Source organism: Palaemon carinicauda, chromosome 35 (genome assembly GCF_036898095.1).
Source record: "Palaemon carinicauda isolate YSFRI2023 chromosome 35, ASM3689809v2, whole genome shotgun sequence".
Lineage (NCBI taxonomy): Eukaryota > Metazoa > Arthropoda > Malacostraca > Decapoda > Palaemonidae > Palaemon > Palaemon carinicauda.
In genome coordinates, this window is record NC_090759.1 from 67,613,658 (window position 1) to 67,632,032 (window position 18,375).

Here is an 18,375-nt window from a genome sequence, read left to right on the forward strand (position 1 = left end):
CAATGCTAAATGGCTTTTCACGTAGGCCTATACATAAATGACTGTGAAGGTCGTGTAGAGAGTAGGGTTGCCCTGCACTAGACAAGCAGCTCTTTAAGTAAGCAATATAAAAGTAATAAGTGAGATGCTTATAAATATATGACATTTGAAGTTGGGAAAAAAATCTAAATCAGTATGAGCAAGGAAATCTTGCATTCCTTGGTAATTTCTCGACTGTTGGAGGCTTTCATATTTTGGGTGGAGCAAAACTCGAAATTAGTTTTGTTGTAAATGAAAAGACCACTAAACTATTCATGTGTCAAACAACTTGCATTCGAAGTGGATGATTTCAAGGGTTTCGTTTTGCCCCACATGTACATTTTATATTATATATATATATATATATATATATATATATATATATATATATATATATATATATATATATATATATATATATATATATATATATATATATATATATATATATACTATATATATATACTATATATATATATATATATATATATATATATATATATATATATATATATATATATAGCCTATATATATATGTATATATAGATGTATATATATATATATATATATATATATATATATATATATATATATATATATATATATATATATATATATATATATATATCGTGAAAAATGAGAAATGGGTGAAATAAGTTCGTCTAGAATTCATTGGCAATTATAGAAAAAAAAACATATCAAATGAAAAAGATTCTTAAATTACCTGATAAAGTGCATGAACTATTCGGAGACAGTAGTAAATAACAAGACGGTAATGGTTTAAATGACAGAGGAAACTAAGTCATTGCTAAGTGTAATGCCACGGTTCCTGTGTCCATTTTTTTTTTATTTTTTGGGGGTGGGGCTTATTCCAAAAAGTTGACAACTAGGTAATAAATAATTACTGGTGATAGTAATAATTATAGTGATGCTATGGATATGGTAACTGAAATCGAATACATAATACAACTTATTGTGATGAGTGTTATTTATGGACTTACGAAAGGAAAGACTAAACGGTAAAATCTAAACAAGACAACATGGTTTTACAAAGGTAAATCTCCATCATTACTACTACTATTGCTTTCCCATCAGTCAGTCTACAGGTATGTGATCAAAGTACCGTTGTTGGTGTGATTACATATGTTATATTATTTTATGCTTACTAATCATGAATCCACAAGTAACTGAAGCGTTTACTGTCCAATTCTGATGTATATTCGTTGAGATTAATCTTGGATTATTAACAAGTAGCTTGGCTCTTTACTTAAGGGTGGTTAAGGGTATGCTCTCTTAGGTTGCAAACTTAGTCAGTAGTACTACAGAAACGTCTATTGCGTAATAGTAATTTGATATTAGCGAGTACAGTTTGTAGTACGGTGGACCCCCCCCCCTCTTCATTAGAGGTAGCGGGTGAGGTAATATTTCGGTAGAATCCCGCCCAGCCATTACCGCTTGGCAGTACATACGAGCTTGATTGTTTTCGTTTTTGGCGAGCAAAATGAGCTCACGGTGTAGCAAAAACTATTAGACTTCTTTAATATTTTGGTAGAGCCTAATACTTTTGCTCGCTTCGCTCGCGAAAAAAGAAAAAAATCTAGCTCATATGTACTGACAAGCAGTAATAGCTGGGTGGGACTCTACTGAAATATTACCGCGGATGATGGGGTTGGGTTCGAGGAGAAGTTAGCATCCCCTCCTGCAAAGATACGCTAACATAGGTAAGGTTAGGTGTTGGAATTTATTTTACCGTACTGTAGTACAATATTTGTTTAAAGATTTTGGGGTGTCTGCCGTTTATGGGGACAGGGATATCTTTCTTATTACTAGCCAAATCGTATTTCATTATGGGGTTGATGTTCTTTACAATTTTCTAACATACCATAATATGATGTTAATTTATCGTTTTGACTAATAACACAATTTACCTTTACCACGGCAATATTTTCTAAGTTCAGCATGGTCCGTACGCAAGTCACGGGTAGCTCCTGCATAGTTTCCAACTTTCCCGATAGACAGAGCCCGTGTCATCCCAGTCTAAGAAACGTTCGGTTTTACAAATTAATACTGTCCCGTCAATCTACATATTTACCCCTTAGTTAAGTATGTAGTTTTTAAGGACACGTCATGTTTAGTGACATTTGATACTGCTGGGATATTTATCATGAAATGTTATGTTAGAAAAAGGCCGTTACAATGCGTCGTACGCTGAAGCCACGGCCAACTTACTCGGTCGTAAAATTACCGGCAATCATTGTTTCCTGCCTGATTATAATAACACCCGTTTGGCGGCGCTCGATTCGCATATCAGCAGGTCGCGCAAGCATGAACAGTTTTCGATGTTCGTACGTATGTTTTCGCTAATTTCAACAATTTTCATTTTAATCTCTTGTTAAGATTGTTATTTCTTTCGAAATCGTCCCAAAATTATGCCGAATACGATTTTGTTTTATATACAAACAAAGGTTAGGTTATCCAGCATCTAGTTAAGATATTTCGTCAGATAAAGCCAGTGTCAAACAAAGCAACCGAACTAACCCTTTCGTGGGCCGCGTGATTTCAAATTTTTAATCCCCCCCATGACCCGAGATTGACCTACAGCCGACCCTTTCCAACTCTAACCGCCGTGATGGATAGACCTGTTCCGTATAGTTTCTCTGTGAGTGATATTTTCGAGTTTATCTCCCGTATTGATCAGATTGATGCAATTAAGACCCTCAGATATATACATCTACGTGATTTCACTCGTGTTACCCCCGAATTCTTTCACTATTTATTTCGAGAAGGCCTCTTAAGGGATTTTAGAGGTACATGTAAAAAGTGTAAAACAGGTGATGTGGCCCTGATGTGGTTTTAGCGACTACGAAATTTAAGGTAAGCCTGAGTAACCTATAATATGATCATGTGGATAAGATATAATTTTGAGTGCTGCCCAAAGCTTCTTTTCTGTAGGAGAGAGACTTACGAAGGGGGTCCGGGGGCTTGCCCCCGGGTAGGGGTAGTGACCTGGGAACTACTAGGATTGGTTAGGTTTGGTTTGTGGGGTTTGTATGTTAGCAACAGTGTTTGGGGAGTCGCAGGGGGGCGTCAGCCCCCCCGTTTAGTTCACGATGAAGGTAAGGACATGGAACTTCTTTTCTGTAGGAGAGAGACTTACGAAGGGGGTCCGGGGGCTTGCCCCCGGGTAGGGGTAGTGACCTGGGAACTACTGGGATTGGTTAGGTTTGGTTTTGTGGGGTTTGTATGTTAGCAACAGTGTTTGGGGGGTCGCAGGGGGGCGTCAGCCCCCCCGTTTAGTTCACGATGAAGGTAAGGACATGGCTTGTAGGTCAGGTTAGGAGGGGAATTTTGGGTTAGTTGTCCATTTTTCTCGCACATTTCCGACATCCATGACCAGAGGGTTCCTAGTATGTAGATTGTTGGGACAAGCATTTACAAAACCAGTGAATTTAATATTTCATTCCGTGATCATTCCCGCGAAAAAGAGCAGATTTTCCTACTTAGTTTCCAACTTTCCCGATAGATAGAGCCCGTGTCATCCCAGTCTAAGAAACCTTCGGTTTTACAATTTAATACTGGTTTTACAATTTAATACTGTCCCGTCAATCTACATATTTACCCCTTCGTTAAGTTTGTAGTTTTTAAGGACACGTCATGTAATCATTCCCGTAAAAAGAGCCGATTTCGGACTTTTTTTTACTCGATTTCAAGAAACATTCGGTTTTACAATTTAATACTGTCCCGTCAATCTACATTATTTAACAAATCATTCCCGTAAAAAAGAGCCGATTTCGGACTTTTTTACCTCGATTTTCGGCCGGTCAAAGGGCTGTCCCCATAAACGGCAGAGGCTCCAAGATTTTAACCATGATGACAATCATGCCCCATGACTCTCTTATTTCTACCCCTATCGCTAAGAATGCAGCAGTTTAAGTGGGGTCGTAGGTTGCCATTAAGCCCAGCCAATAAGTAAGCAGGTAAGGACATGATTTGTAGGTTATGTTAGGTGGGAAAGTTTAGGCTAGGTGGTGTTTTATACGCAAAGGAGGCCCTGTCCATCGTTAGACAATGGCTCCTTGACCAACATTACTGGTTGGGACCGACTGGGTTAGTAATTTAAGACATGAGTGAATATATACTCTAGCACAATATTCCTAATGAAGAAAATAAGAAGTTTTTTGGTGTACAGTATTTAAAATTTTTTTTAACTTCTAATGCATATTATTTGGGAAACCCATATTTTTCAAATTTTAGACGTTTTAAAATTCCTAAAGTAGTAATTGAGAAATCACATTTTTAAAAGAAAATAAACAAAAGAACTCCACCTAACCTTAGGTTCCCCTCCTAACCTAACCTAGGAACTGTATACTTACTTACACCCTCTTAGACTGCCGTATCCCTAGTTTACCCTAAGACTAAGTCTTAACCCTATGTTTGCTTTTCAATTGGCTTCCCTCCTGGCAAGGTAACACTAGACCATAATATTTTGGGAATCGCCTGAATAATTTAATTTTGTTATTTCAGACAAAGCTTAACAACATTTTCCACATAGAGAAAATTAATTTGACAAGTACAGTAGTAAGAAAGTTTATGCCTGTTCCAACCAACTACATACACCTTAATATCAGTACTAAAACACAAGTATGAACCCCCATAGCCTATACCCAGTACATGATAATAACCAATACAGTATATCTATTTTTGTAAACAATTGCTTTTACTCCTTTCTAATTGACATTTTGTTTGCATCATCTCCTAAAACTAAAAAATCCTAAGAACAATTCATAAAATTCCCAACAGATGGTGTTCCTGTCCAAACTTTGTTTTCCCACTTTCTGTATTGTTAGTATTGGTAACCATTTACAATTTTGAATCAGAGATGTTTTCACTGTCATGTGACTTTGTCTCGGCCAATATCCTACCTCAACATCTACTATACTAGCTCCACCCCTACAAACACAAATTCTCCCCATTTTGATACAGTCTTAGCTTCTGTGACAAAGCCACACACTTGAAGCATTTATTCTTTCCTTTTACCCCCAAAGGACGTACTGGTATGTTTCACAAAAGCCATCCCTTTACCCCCATGGACGTACTGGTACGTCCTTGCAAAAAAATGCTATAAAAATTATTTTTTTCATATTTTTGATAATTTTTTGAGAAAATTCAGACATTTTCCAAGAGAATGAGACCAACCTGACCTCTCTATGACAAAAATTAAGGCTGTTAGAGCAATTTAAAAGAAATATATACTGCAAAATGTGCTGGGAAAACAATAACCCATTGGGGGCTAAGGGTTGGAAATTTCCAAATAGCCTGGGGGTAAAAGGGTTAAGCAAGATGTGCTAATTAATAACATGGACCCATTCCCCCTTATGATTTCTCATAAAATAAGAATTGTTACTGGTGAGTTTATAGGTATTTTGAATGGTTTTGATGATGTTAGTCAGAATTATGTATTGTTTTAGTTCTGTGGACTGATTAAAGTAAGAAATACTTCTTTAAAACCCAGTTCCAGGCCGGTGAAGCTTGTTGGGAAGCACACAGGGTTGCGACTTAATCTTAGGGTAATCTAAGGATATGACGGTTTAAGGACAGGTTGCAGGGGGAGTAGCCCCAACCCCCTAATTAAATTCGATAAGAATATGGCTTCTAGGTTAGGTTAGGATAAGTGGTGCCCTGTGTTTGTTTCCCCATTTTGTAATAGTTTTTCGGTCATAACTTCTAGAATTTTGAAGCTTCTATAATTTGGATAGAACATATTTCCCCTGAGTGTTTCCACTGGAATCATTGAAAGTTCTTTTAAAAACACCTGGAACACTTCTTATATATATACTTCTTTAGGAATATTGAGCTACAGTAAATCTTTGGTTGTTGAGTAGGAAAAATGTATACGGTATTGTACACTACAGTAATGCTTTTTTTTTTTTTGAGGAAAATTTTTCTTTTGAGGAAAATTCAGTTCAGTATTAGCTCATGAACACAAATGGCACTATTGAACATATAAGTTCAACACTGTAATATTTTCCAAAATTGGAGCCAACTTCATTGCAATTGCTATTTAGCAGAACTTTGGACCAGATTCTTTAAAAAAGAAAGATTTACTTCAATTTTTGAAGGGAAATTAAGCTAAATTTACTAGGAGTGTCATAGCTTCCTATGGTAAGTCTTGATAAGTCTTATTTATATTTGTATTTTATATATGTAAATTTTCAATATTTAACTTAGCCGGTGATTATATAAGCTGCAGCTCTGCTGCTCGACAGAAAACTCTACGTTAAAAATCCGCCAGCGATCGCTATGCAGGTAGGGGGTGTACTTCAACAGCGCCATCTGTCGTGCAGGTACTCAGTACTCATTGTAAACAAAGAACTCAATTTTCTCTCTGTCGTGCCACCGGCAAGACCTACTAATTCGCTGTTGCTAACTGGATTGGTTTTCACAACTATTTGGTGAAGTACACGTTTCTAGTTTTGAGCTTTCGCTGTGCAGGCTTTCTCTTCAATAAATCCTTGCATTCTTTTTTTGATATCGGATTATTTGTTGACGACTTTGGATAGTTTTTGAATTCCCCTTTGACCAATTCAAAATGGCTGACCTTTCTCAAGTCCCTAAATTCAGAAAGTGTAATGCTAGGGACTGTTCAAGGCGTCTTCCGAAGGCCTCTATCGATCCTCACACTGTTTGTTCCAATTGTCGGGATAAAACCTGTCAATTGGAAGATCGATGTGAGGAATGCGTTGGGCTTTCGGAATTCGATTTTATCGAATTCCAGAAATATACACGTAGGCTAGAGAGAGATAGAGTCAGGAGAAGTTCATCTCGTTCCGTTGATTTTTCCTCTCCTCATGCCCCACAACCTATTCCTTCCCCTGTAGTGGTTGCTCCTAATCCCCCTTCTGGCACTCAGGAACCTTCGATGGCAGATATGATGCGTGCCATCCAAGCTCTGGGTGAGAGAGTCGAGTCCTTGGCAAGTGACCGTAACCAGCTCATGGCGGACGTCAAGGAGCTGAAGTGTAAGAGTGCAGTGGGAAGTGATAAAGTGAGTGATAGTGTTGTGGATAGTGTTGCGCTTGAGGGTTCGTCTGTTCGTGCCTGTCGTCCTCCTAGTCCGGGACCTCTTGCAAGCTCCCAAGTCCAGGGGAGAAGCAATGTCGTACGACCAAAGGGTTCGAGAGGCTTTAATCAGCGAACAGACGTTCCCTCCGTGGTTTCGGGCGTATCTACCCAAGATCGCCCCACCCACACAGAGACGAGAGAGCCCATTTATTCCTCGTCTGCGGAAGAGGTTTCTCGTAAGAAACCATGGACCAAGGTCTCACGACCTCTTAAGCGCAAGTGGGTCCCTTCCGCGCAAGTCCAACGGCCCAGTTGTAGCCACTGGGTCAGTTCGGACTCGCTGCAGTCTTCCGATGACTGCTCACCTCCTAAGAGAGGCAAAGCGGTACCGCCTCAGGCAGTCACACCGTCTGTCGCCGCACCTGCTCCTGTAGACCCTAAGTGGTCTTTGCTGCAGACCATGCAGTATCAGTTAACGTCTCTGATGCAGGACTTTCGTGCGGAGAAGGTTGGTGCTGCACCAACCTCTTGCCTACAACCAACCACGGTTGTGCGTCCTGTGGACGCTGAGGCGACCTTCTTGCGCACTCCAGCTGAGAAAGTCCCGCCACCCATGCGTTCCAGTGTTCCCTGCCAGCCGCATGTTGACGTTCAGCGACGCACGGAACCTTCCGTTGACGTTCGCGAGGTACAACAACCGTCAAAGTTGTTTTGTTTTGACGCGGTGCGTCAACCTCCGCAACCCAGTGTGGTTGCCTCTGCTCGCCCACATCAGACTAGACAGTCTGGAGTAGACGCTGTGCGTCCCCGCGCTGCTATGGTTGTTGCCAGCTCACAGACTGGGCAACAGTTCCATGACGTTGCGTCCGGCTCAGTCACGCGTGCACCCGTGCGACCGGACTCAGCTGACCAGCCGTTACCTACTCCTTTGCCGCTTCCTCCTCAATTCTCGGATGATGGACTCTCTGATGATGACGATGCGGCACACGTTGACGAACCACATTCGGACCTTGACGAACCCAAGACCATGCAGCCCTCTTTGGACTTTAGAAAAGTTCTTGCTCTGTTCAAAGAGATGTATCCGGACCAGTTTGTGTCTGTGGCTCCACGCTCTCCTCCATCAGAGTTTGCGTTAGGTACGCAGTCATCCTCGCCTGCCTTTACGAAACTCGTCCTCGCTCGCTCGTCCAAGAGAGCTTTACGAGTTTTAGGAGATTGGATGCAGTCCAAAAAGAGTCTAGGGAAGACAGCTTTTACGTTTCCCCCTGCTAAACTCTCTTCCAGATCGAGCGTCTGGTATGCCACGGGAGAAGTTCTCGGCTTGGGAGTTCCTGCCTCTGCCCAGGGCGACTTCTCAAGTCTTGTAGACTCTCCCCGCAGGCTAGCCATGAGACGCTCTAAGATATGCTGGTCACCTTCAGACCTAGACCATCTGTTGAAAGGAATATTTAGAGCCTTCGAGGTCTTCAACTTTTTGGACTGGTGTCTGGGAGCTTTGAGCAGGAAGATCTCCCCTTCTGACAAGGAATCTTCCTTGCTCATCATGTCCTGCATGGACAAGGCCATACGTGACGGATCTAGTGAGCTTGCTGCTTCGTTCGTTTCTGGGGTCCTCAAGAAGCGTGAGAACCTTTGCTCTTTCCTGTCAGCTGGAGTGACACCGTGTCAAAGATCAGAACTTCTGTTTGCTCCTCTATCTAAGTGCCTTTTTCCAGAGGACTTGATTAAGGAGATTGCTGCTTCTCTGATTCAGAAGGACACCCATGACCTGGTTGCGTCCTCTGCCCGCAAAGCCACCCCTTTGCCTACCTTGTCAAGACCCAGGATGGACACTCCAGCGTCCAGGTTTATTCCGCCCTTTCGTGGCAGAGCCTCCAGCGGAGGAGGTGCTCGTGCCGAAGGGAGACGTGGGAAGAAGAAAGGAACCAAGTCCTTTAAAGGCAGAGTCTGACTGCCACCTTCTTCAGACAGCAGTGGGAGCCAGACTCAAGAACTTCTGGCAGACCTGGGAGAAGAGAGGCGCAGATGCACAATCTGTGAAGTTGCTCAGAGAGGGGTACAAGATCCCGTTTGTACGAAAACCCCCTCTAGCAACGTCTCCCATCGATCTCTCTCCCAGGTACAGAGAGGTAGACAAGAGACGAGCATTGAAACAGGAGGTGTCTCTCTTGCTAGAAAAGGGAGCGGTAGTCAAAGTCCTGGACCATCAAACCCCGGTCTTCTACAACCGTCTCTTCTTAGTGGTAAAGAAGACTGGAGGGTGGAGGCCGGTGCTAGACGTCAGTGCGCTGAATGTCTTTGTCACAAAGCAGACGTTCGCCATGGAGACCACAAAGTCCGTTCTAGCAGCGGTCAGAAAGGAACACTGGATGGTCTCTTTAGACCTAAGGGACGCATGCTTTCACGTCCCCATACACCCAGACTCCCAACCTTTTCTGAGATTCGTTTACAAAAAGGTTGTCTACCAGTTTCAAGCCCTGTGCTTTGGCCTAAGCACAGCTCCTCTTGTGTTTACGAGGCTGATGAGGAATATAGCCAAATTCCTTCATTTAGCGAACATCAGAGCCTCCCTCTATTTGGACGACTGGCTTCTAAGAGCTTCTTCCAGTCGTCGCTGTCTGAAGGATCTAAAGTGGACTCTAGATCTGACCAAGGAATTGGGTCTCCTGGTCAATATGGAAAAGTCTCAACTGGTCCCATCCCAAACTATTGTGTATTTAGGGATGGAGAGTCACAGTCAAGCTTTTCGGGCTTTTCCGTCGGCCCCCAGAACAAGTCAAGCCCAGTTATGCATCCAGAACATGCTGAAGAAGGAACGATGTTCAGTCAGGCAGTGGATGAGTCTGATAGGGACACTATCATCCCTTGAACAGTTCGTATCGTTAGGAAGACTACACCTCCGTCCTCTTCAATATCACCTAGCTGTTTACTGGAAAAAGGACAAGACGCTAGAAGCGGTCTCGATCCCCATTTCCGAGAAGATGAAGTCGTCACTGACTTGGTGGAAGGACAGTATCAGCCTCAGAGAGGGTCTGCCCCTGGCTGTTCAGACTCCCAACCACGTTCTCTTCTCGGACGCATCGGACGCAGGCTGGGGCGCGACATTAGACGGTCGGGAATGCTCGGGAACTTGGAACTCGAGTCAAAGGACATTGCATATCAACTGCAAGGAGCTACTGGCAGTTCATCTGGCCTTGAAAAGCTTCAAGTCTCTCCTTCAAGGCAAAGTGGTGGAGGTGAACTCGGACAACACCACGGCTTTGGCGTACATCTCCAAGCAAGGAGGGACCCACTCTATGACGTTGTACGAGATCGCAAGGGACCTCCTCACCTGGTCAAAAGATCTAAACATTTCTCTAGTAACGAGGTTCATCCAAGGCAACTTGAATGTCATGGCAGATTGCCTCAGTCGGAAGGGACAAATCATTCCAACAGAATGGACCCTTCATAAGGATGTGTGCAAGAGACTGTGGGCCACATGGGGCCAGCCTACCATAGATCTCTTCGCAACCTCGATGACCAAGAGGCTCCCAATATATTGCTCACCAATCCCAGACCCAGCAGCAGTTCATATAGATGCTTTTCTCCTAGATTGGTCACATCTAGACCTTTATGCATTCCCCCCGTTCAAGATTGTCAACAAGGTACTGCAGAAGTTCGCCTCTCACGAAGGGACAAGGTTGACGTTAGTTGCTCCCCTCTGGCCCGCGAGAGAATGGTTCACCGAGGTACTTCGATGGCTAGTGGACGTTCCCAGAACTCTTCCTCTAAGGGTGGACCTTCTACGTCAACCACACGTAAAGAAGGTACACCAAAGCCTCCACGCTCTTCGTCTGACTGCCTTCAGACTATCGAAAGACTCTCGAGAGCTAGAGGCTTTTCGAAGGAGGCAGCCAGGGCGATTGCTAGAGCAAGGAGGACATCCACTCTTAGAGTCTACCAATCGAAGTGGGAAGTCTTCCGAAACTGGTGCAAGTCAGTATCAGTATCCTCGACCAGTACCTCTGTAACTCAAATAGCTGACTTCCTTTTATACCTAAGGAAAGAAAGATCTCTTTCAGCTCTCACTATCAAGGGTTACAGAAGCATGTTGGCATCAGTCTTCCGTCACAGAGGCTTGGATCTTTCCAACAACAAAGATCTACAGGACCTCCTTAAGTCTTTTGAGACCACGAAGGAGCGTCGTTTGGCTACACCAGGTTGGAATTTAGACGTGGTACTAAGATTCCTCATGTCAGAAAGGTTCGAGCTGCTACAATCAGCCTCCTTTAAAGATCTCACTTTAAAGACTCTTTTCCTGGTTTGCTTAGCCACACCTAAAAGAGTCAGTGAGATTCACGCCTTCAGCAGGAACATCGGATTTTCATCTGAAACGGCTACGTGTTCTTTACAACTTGGTTTTCTAGCCAAAAACGAGCTACCTTCTCGTCCTTGGCCGAAATCGTTCGATATTCCAAGCCTATCAAATATGGTTGGAAATGAACTAGAAAGAGTCTTATGCCCTGTTAGAGCTCTTAAGTTCTATTTAAGACGAACTAAACCTTTACGAGGACAGTCAGAAGCTTTATGGTGTTCTGTTAAGAAACCATCTTTGCCTATGTCAAAGAATGCTTTATCCTATTTTATCAGACTGTTAATACGAGAAGCTCATTCCCATCTGAGTGAGGAAGACCAAGCGTTGCTGAAGGTAAGGACACATGAAGTTAGAGCTGTCGCAACTTCAGTGGCCTTTAAACAAAATAGATCTCTGCGAAGTATAATGGACGCAACCTATTGGAGAAGCAAGTCAGTGTTCGCGTCTTTTTATCTTAAAGATGTCCAGTCTCTTTACGAGAACTGCTACACACTGGGACCATTCGTAGCAGCGAGTGCAGTAGTGGGTGAGGGCTCAACCACTACATTCCCCTAATTCCATAACCTTTTTAATCTTTCTCTTGAAGTGTTTTTATTGTTGTTTTTGGGTTGTCCGGAAGGCTAAGAAGCCTTTCGCATCCTGGTTGATTTGGCGGGTGGTCAAATTCTTTTCTTGAGAAGCGCCTAGATTAGAGGTTTTGATGAGGTCCTGTAGTATGGGTTGCAACCCTTGATACTTCAGATCCTAGGGGTCGCTCAGCATCCTAAGAGGATCGCGAGGCTCCGTAAGGAAGACGTACTTAAAAAGGCAGAGTAATTGTTCAAGTCGACTTCCTTACCAGGTACTTATTTATTTTATGTTTGTTATTTTGATAACTGCTAAAATGAAATAAAAAATCCTTAGCTCATAATAATGTAAACATTTATTGCTGGTCTCTACCCACCCCCCTGGGTGTGAATCAGCTTATATAATCACCGGCTAAGTTAAATATTGAAAAATGTTATTTTGATAATAAAATAAATTTTTGAATATACTTACCCGGTGATTATATATTAAAGGACCCTCCCTTCCTCCCCAATAGAGACGCAGTGGACCGAGGAGAAAATTGAGTTCTTTGTTTACAATGAGTACTGAGTACCTGCACGACAGATGGCGCTGTTGAAGTACACCCCCTACCTGCATAGCGATCGCTGGCGGATTTTTAACGTAGAGTTTTCTGTCGAGCAGCAGAGCTGCAGCTTATATAATCACCGGGTAAGTATATTCAAAAATTTATTTTATTATCAAAATAACATATTTATCCTAGTGATAATGTCAGTATGTGCTATACATGTTAATTATTTGTTTCAGGCCTACCTTAAGCAATGCTACTCTTTGAGGCTTAATAATGAAGTCATCAGTCATGAAGCAGGAGCCCAGTAAAGTTAAAAGAAAAATTGGAAGATGTCTTACCATACTTCAAAAAGACTATCCTGATATTCAATCTTCAGAAGAGCCAACTAAGGTAGATTTATTTGCTTATATTCTTTAAATACTTTATTGGGTACTTTCCTGTTATTGCCCCACCACTAATTTCCGATATAACCCCAATACTATAACCTAACCTAACCTATACACTAATTTCTGATATAACCCCAATACTATTTTCTTATTATTGCACCACCACTAATTTCCTGATATTAGGTTAGGTTGTAGTATAGTATAGTATAATATTGTATTGGGGTTATATCGGAAATTAGTGGTGAGGCAATAACAGGAAAGTACCTTTTATTGTGTTGTGTTTTAAGTTGTTACTAGGTACTGTATATTTAGATATAATTCAAAACATATATTTAACATATGCCAAAACCCTTAAATGCTGGATAGATATACCTGTATACTATTTGTAGACTTAGATACAAAACTGTACTCTTATGTTTTTCTTAGTTTCACCACTGGGCTTAGGGTGATGGAGTATAAGAACCATCATAAATTTCATGTCTATTTTTTATTCATTTGGTTTACCGCTATCTGATTTTAATTGAAGACTTGATAATCTTTTAAAGATGTTGTATTCCCCACAAGTTGTAGACCAATCCTCTTACACTGCAAAGGAAAAATTTACTTTGTTGATAGAGAAAAAATGAGCAAAGGAAGAGGCCTCTCAAATGGAATTGAAAAACCCTAGAAAGTCTATAAGCAGACAGGCTGATTGTATTGAACACTAGTTCATGGCATCCAGGTTAGAGTGCACTTCAAGTTCCTTATTTTACCACTGCTCATGAAAAAGAAAGGAAACAAAAATCTTATGACAGTACAATACTCTAAATCGTAATTACAGTTTACCCTTTCTCATACGTAGGTAGATGTTCCTCTTCACATAAAGTTTGCACTGATAGTAGGATTTATTTCAGAAATTAAACACCCTGAACCCTAAAAAATAATGAATAGAATAGATATAATAATAAAGTATTGTACTTTAAAAAGAAAATATATAGTGTAGTACTGTAATGGTATTTGATGCAGCTCTCTCTCAAAAGAAAAAAAAAACAAAATCAAATGCATTGGTCTTAAAAGCCTTCCAGGATCAAATAGTCTTGTGACCCAAAACCAGGAAGTCCTTTAACAGTAACTAGATCAACAATCCATAATCCCACCGCTCACCCTGACTTGCTGGCAGAGACTGGAGATCTTTGTGAAATATCATTTTAACAGCAGAAAGCAATGAGGAACACTTCCACCTACAGATGAGTCTGTATCCCGAGGTTCGAATGTAAATGTACACTTTTACCAAATGTATATTACACTAATACACATGTGGTATACTGTATAAAAGAGTTAATGAGAGAGCTTGAACTTCAGGCTCAACATCATTTATGTGAATCTTACACTTCGTTTGCGTTTCTTCCCGGGAGGACACTCTCCTCTACTTACCCCTTATGACTTGGCAGGTATGTTTTCCCTTGGATTAGGTACAACTGTAAAAAACACCAAGAGGGAGAAAAAAATGTACAGTTTTTGTTATTCTTATTCTAAGGTCAGTTATTGCTAGCATCAACTTTACTTCTCTTTTTTGGGTAGAGACAGAAACTGTAATAAAAGTTGCTTTATTTGCATTATTTTTTCACACTGTAATATACATTCTTCTTGTATAACAATCATACTACTGGTAAAGACAAAACAAAAAGTCTTCCAGAAGATTCTGTTTTTGTAACCTCATTCATCATATCTAGACTCGCTAAAACTCTTCTAATGCCAACTCCTTGAAATAAATAGTGAATGAGATGAAGAACACTGCCTCTTGCATATAAGTCAGAAAGATTATACTGTTTATACAGTCATACCACTCTTTATGTTGGTTCGACATACATCAATATTGACTTTACGTTTCTAAACATTAGATAAAAATAGAATCCATGTTACATCGTATTTTCTGACCTTACGTCAGTTTCCAAGTTGTAAATGATGATTAAGTGCTGTATTGTACAGTACTTTGCTTTACAAGGAACCTTATTAATGTATGTAGTTTTTATTTAATGATTTCAGGTAATAGGTACTTATTTGTGCTCAAGTCACTTTATCAGACATAAATCCGACCTATGTCGAAAGTAGTCTATGTAGCCCTCTTGGAACCAGTTAATGATGTAGAGTTCAGATATTACAGGTAGTCCTCGCTTAACGACGGTAATTCGTTCCTGTGTGTCCGTCGGTAAGCGAATCTCAAGATTGTAAAAATCTATGGTGGTAAAAACCCAGGTTTGGTCATTTCGTCATCATTCGGCAATGGGGTCTCTTACTTTTTTCCTCTTTTATACATTAAAGCCTTACTTATCGTACGTATGTGACGTCATACAGCTACGCTCATAACGGCGCTGCTACTGCACCGCGGTAATTTTGAAATTTGAAAGTCCGTCGTTGTTGCGAGTTGTCGTTAACCGCATACGTCGTTAAGCGAGGACCACCTGTACTCTAATAGTTTTAAGGTTATGCAAGGCAAATGCTATACTAAAATGAATTAGAACAAGTGTGAAATTTTCCCTTGTTGCCATGAATACAAACTTAGATTTGAAATGCCATCACTGATTAAGAAATTTTTATTTTTACTCAGTGCATTGTAATTGAATTACTTCTTCAGTTAAAGGTAATTCATGAGGGATTATTTTTATGTTTTGATCATATTTTTTTTAAGTCCTGCGACTGAGTTTTCTTTTGTCTTTTCCAGTTTCTTCTGTATACCATATTGCATTGCCTATGTTGGTTTTATTAACATTAACATTTTACTTAATGGTATTTTAGTTCTTATAAGGAGAGGTTTTAATTTCATGACAGATTATATTTTCATGTATTAAAATCAGAATATTTTTAAGTCTATCTAGGTTCACTGTCCAGTTTTTTATTGAGTTTCATATCCAACAGTTCGTTTTCATTGGGAATGCAGGACTGACTACAAATGCTGATGAAGTGTGCATTACAGAACTCATTACTGCTATTGGCTCTGGATTGCAAGCAGTTACACTTATTCCAGGAAAGTCCTACAGCTTTGCTTCTTTTTCAAAGGAGGAGGAAGCTTTGGTAATTGTATCTGCAGCAAATGGTTTACAGACCCTCAGAGGATCTGGGACACCTTTATACATGACTTTTGTTGACAGAGGTAAATATTTAAATAAGTTTAGTTTTACAGTATGTTGTAAAACAAGTGTTGTAAATTTTTCTTATTCATTCCATTTAATTTGCTAAATTCTTGTACGATAATAGGTATGGTACTCTATATGATGTCCTTTCAAATATCGAAAGGAATTTTTTTATTTGGGCAGCTTTTTCCAGTAATTTATGTTCTGGGTAATGCTACAGCTTTCACATCTGACTAGAACTATCCTTAGGACTTTTTTTTAGCATAGAACCTGGGACTGGAAGGGAATACTGCATATTGGTTTGTGCAATAGTTTTTGAAATTGAAATAACTCAAAAAATAATCCTTGAACTATACATTTTTTAGCCATTTATCTGATCAAATGTAATTTCTATTATAGACTGGTACAGGGTGCCCTAGAAAAACTTGACCAACGATTATCTTTTATTTACCAGCTATGTTTTGGTTTCCATGATATATTTTTGAGAGTAAACAATAGTTGTTTCTTCACTTATTCAGCCCTTTAGTCCTTTAAAATCGAGAATGTCTTTAGCAGAGCTGGAACTTGGTTGAAATCATTTACAAGGTAGTTAACGACAGTTGGTGAGTGGGGTTAAGTAGTCTTGTCCACTTTCCTGTAGCAGACTTTGCTTTTGTTTTGAGCTGGAACAAGTACAGATGTACTGTTGCATCTTTATCTTTTGCAGTTTGAGTGGTTGAATGTTAGCCTAGCCCTCATTATGGAAAAGAAGTATGATATTTTTCAATATTAATCTTACCCGATAATCATGTAGCTGTCAACTGTGTTGCCGACAGAAATCTACGGTCGGGATACGCCAGCGATCGCTATACAGGTGGGGGTGAACACCACAGCGCCATCTGTGGTCAGGTACTCCAGTACTTCTTGTCAACACCACCTCAATTTTTCCTCTGTCGTGCCTCCGGCTAGACCTACATGGATACGCTGTTGATTCTGGAGTTATTGCTCACGATTTGGTGATGTATTTGCTCTAGAGTTTAGCCTTCGCTATTCAGGAAGCTTTATCATTAGCTTAGCAAGTTTTTGGAATTAATTTGATTTAATTTTTGATTTAATTTTGGTGACGAAGAGAGTATGAACTCTCTTTCACTTTTAATGGCCGACCCTTCCCTTAGACGGAAGTGTTGGTGTCGAAGAGAGTATAGACTCTCTTTCTTGATTTTGCTTAACAAAAGTTATAGATTTATTTTATATCTCTCCGCCTTTTATAGGCCTCTTCGATTAACTTCCTTTTATTATAAACTTATTAAAATTAATTTTTATATTTGTTTATATTCGACCTTTCCTAATAGTAGGCGGTCTTTTCTTGGAACCGAAGTTAATTAACATTGAGCCCGTCATTTCGTTTTTTACCTGTTAACATATTATGCTATTTTAATGTTTTTGAAAGAATTTCTTTGATAGTCTCGTACTGTTTTCAAAGTTGAACTAACGTTTTGTTTTGTCTCTGCAGTTGTTGACGTTCAGAACGTTCAACTTGCGCTCTATCGTTACGATAGAGAGAGAGTATTTCACGGTGTCACGTTGCAGTAAGAGTAGAACGATTCTAGCGTTTTGTTCATTCTTTCTTAGCTTAAATGGTTTTAATTCTAATAAAGGAACTTTTTATTTGGGAAATCTTTCAGTTTTTTTCCTTTAACAATAATATGTTTTAACGATATATATAATTGGGCTCATCTCTCAGGTTCTAAGTCAAGAGAGAGAGAGAGAGAGATAGAGACGGAGGGAGAGAGAGGAGGATAAACGTTTCGTTCAAGCGGGTAACGTTGTTATCGTTTTTGCTCTTCTCCCTAGTCTCTTTAGGGGAAGAAGGTAAACGTTTCTAGAGTTTTATTCTTGTTCTCAGGCTTTATGCGGTGAGAGATTTTAAACGTAGTTTATTTGATCTAGTGTTTAGTCTCTTTTCCAGCCACTGAATTATTTATCTTTCATTATGTTTTTCTGTTACATTGTAATACTGTTTTCGCAATTACTAACTTTTAATGAAGGATAGAATTGCGTGTTTCAGGTACAAACCACTTAAAGTTTCGAGTTCAGTGAAATAAGTGCAAACAGAAAATCAAAAGTGATAAAGTGATAAGCGCAAAGTGTTACAGTGTTGCGTTCGAGGGTTCGTCTGTTCGTGCCAGTTGTTCGCCTAGTCTGGGACCTCTTACAAGCTCCCAAGCCCAGGGGAGAAGTAACGTCGAAGGACTTATGGGTTCATCAGGCCTTGATCGACGAACAGACGTTTCCCTCCGTGGTTTCGGGTGTTACCAACTCACGTAGCCGACGTGATCACCCCACCCACAC

The 18,375-nt window shown here is 40.3% G+C and overlaps 1 protein-coding gene across 2 annotated transcripts in view; it reads left to right on the top strand.

The window, feature by feature from the left end:
• The first annotated feature begins 951 nt into the window (after positions 1-951).
• The window catches only part of LOC137627838 (alkylated DNA repair protein alkB homolog 8), a 53,277-nt gene continuing 35,853 nt past the window's right edge, over positions 952-18,375 (top strand). Inside the window, exons 1-3 of one of the 2 annotated variants that reach the window (XM_068359246.1) lie at positions 952-1,124; positions 12,785-12,938; positions 15,830-16,064. In XM_068359246.1, coding sequence (XP_068215347.1) covers positions 12,822-12,938; positions 15,830-16,064 — 352 coding nt within the window. In that variant the 5' untranslated portion in view covers positions 952-1,124; positions 12,785-12,821. Of the gene's footprint in view, positions 1,125-1,645; positions 1,740-12,784; positions 12,939-15,829; positions 16,065-18,375 lie in introns of those variants that run through there. The other variant, XM_068359247.1, reaches the window with a different exon arrangement.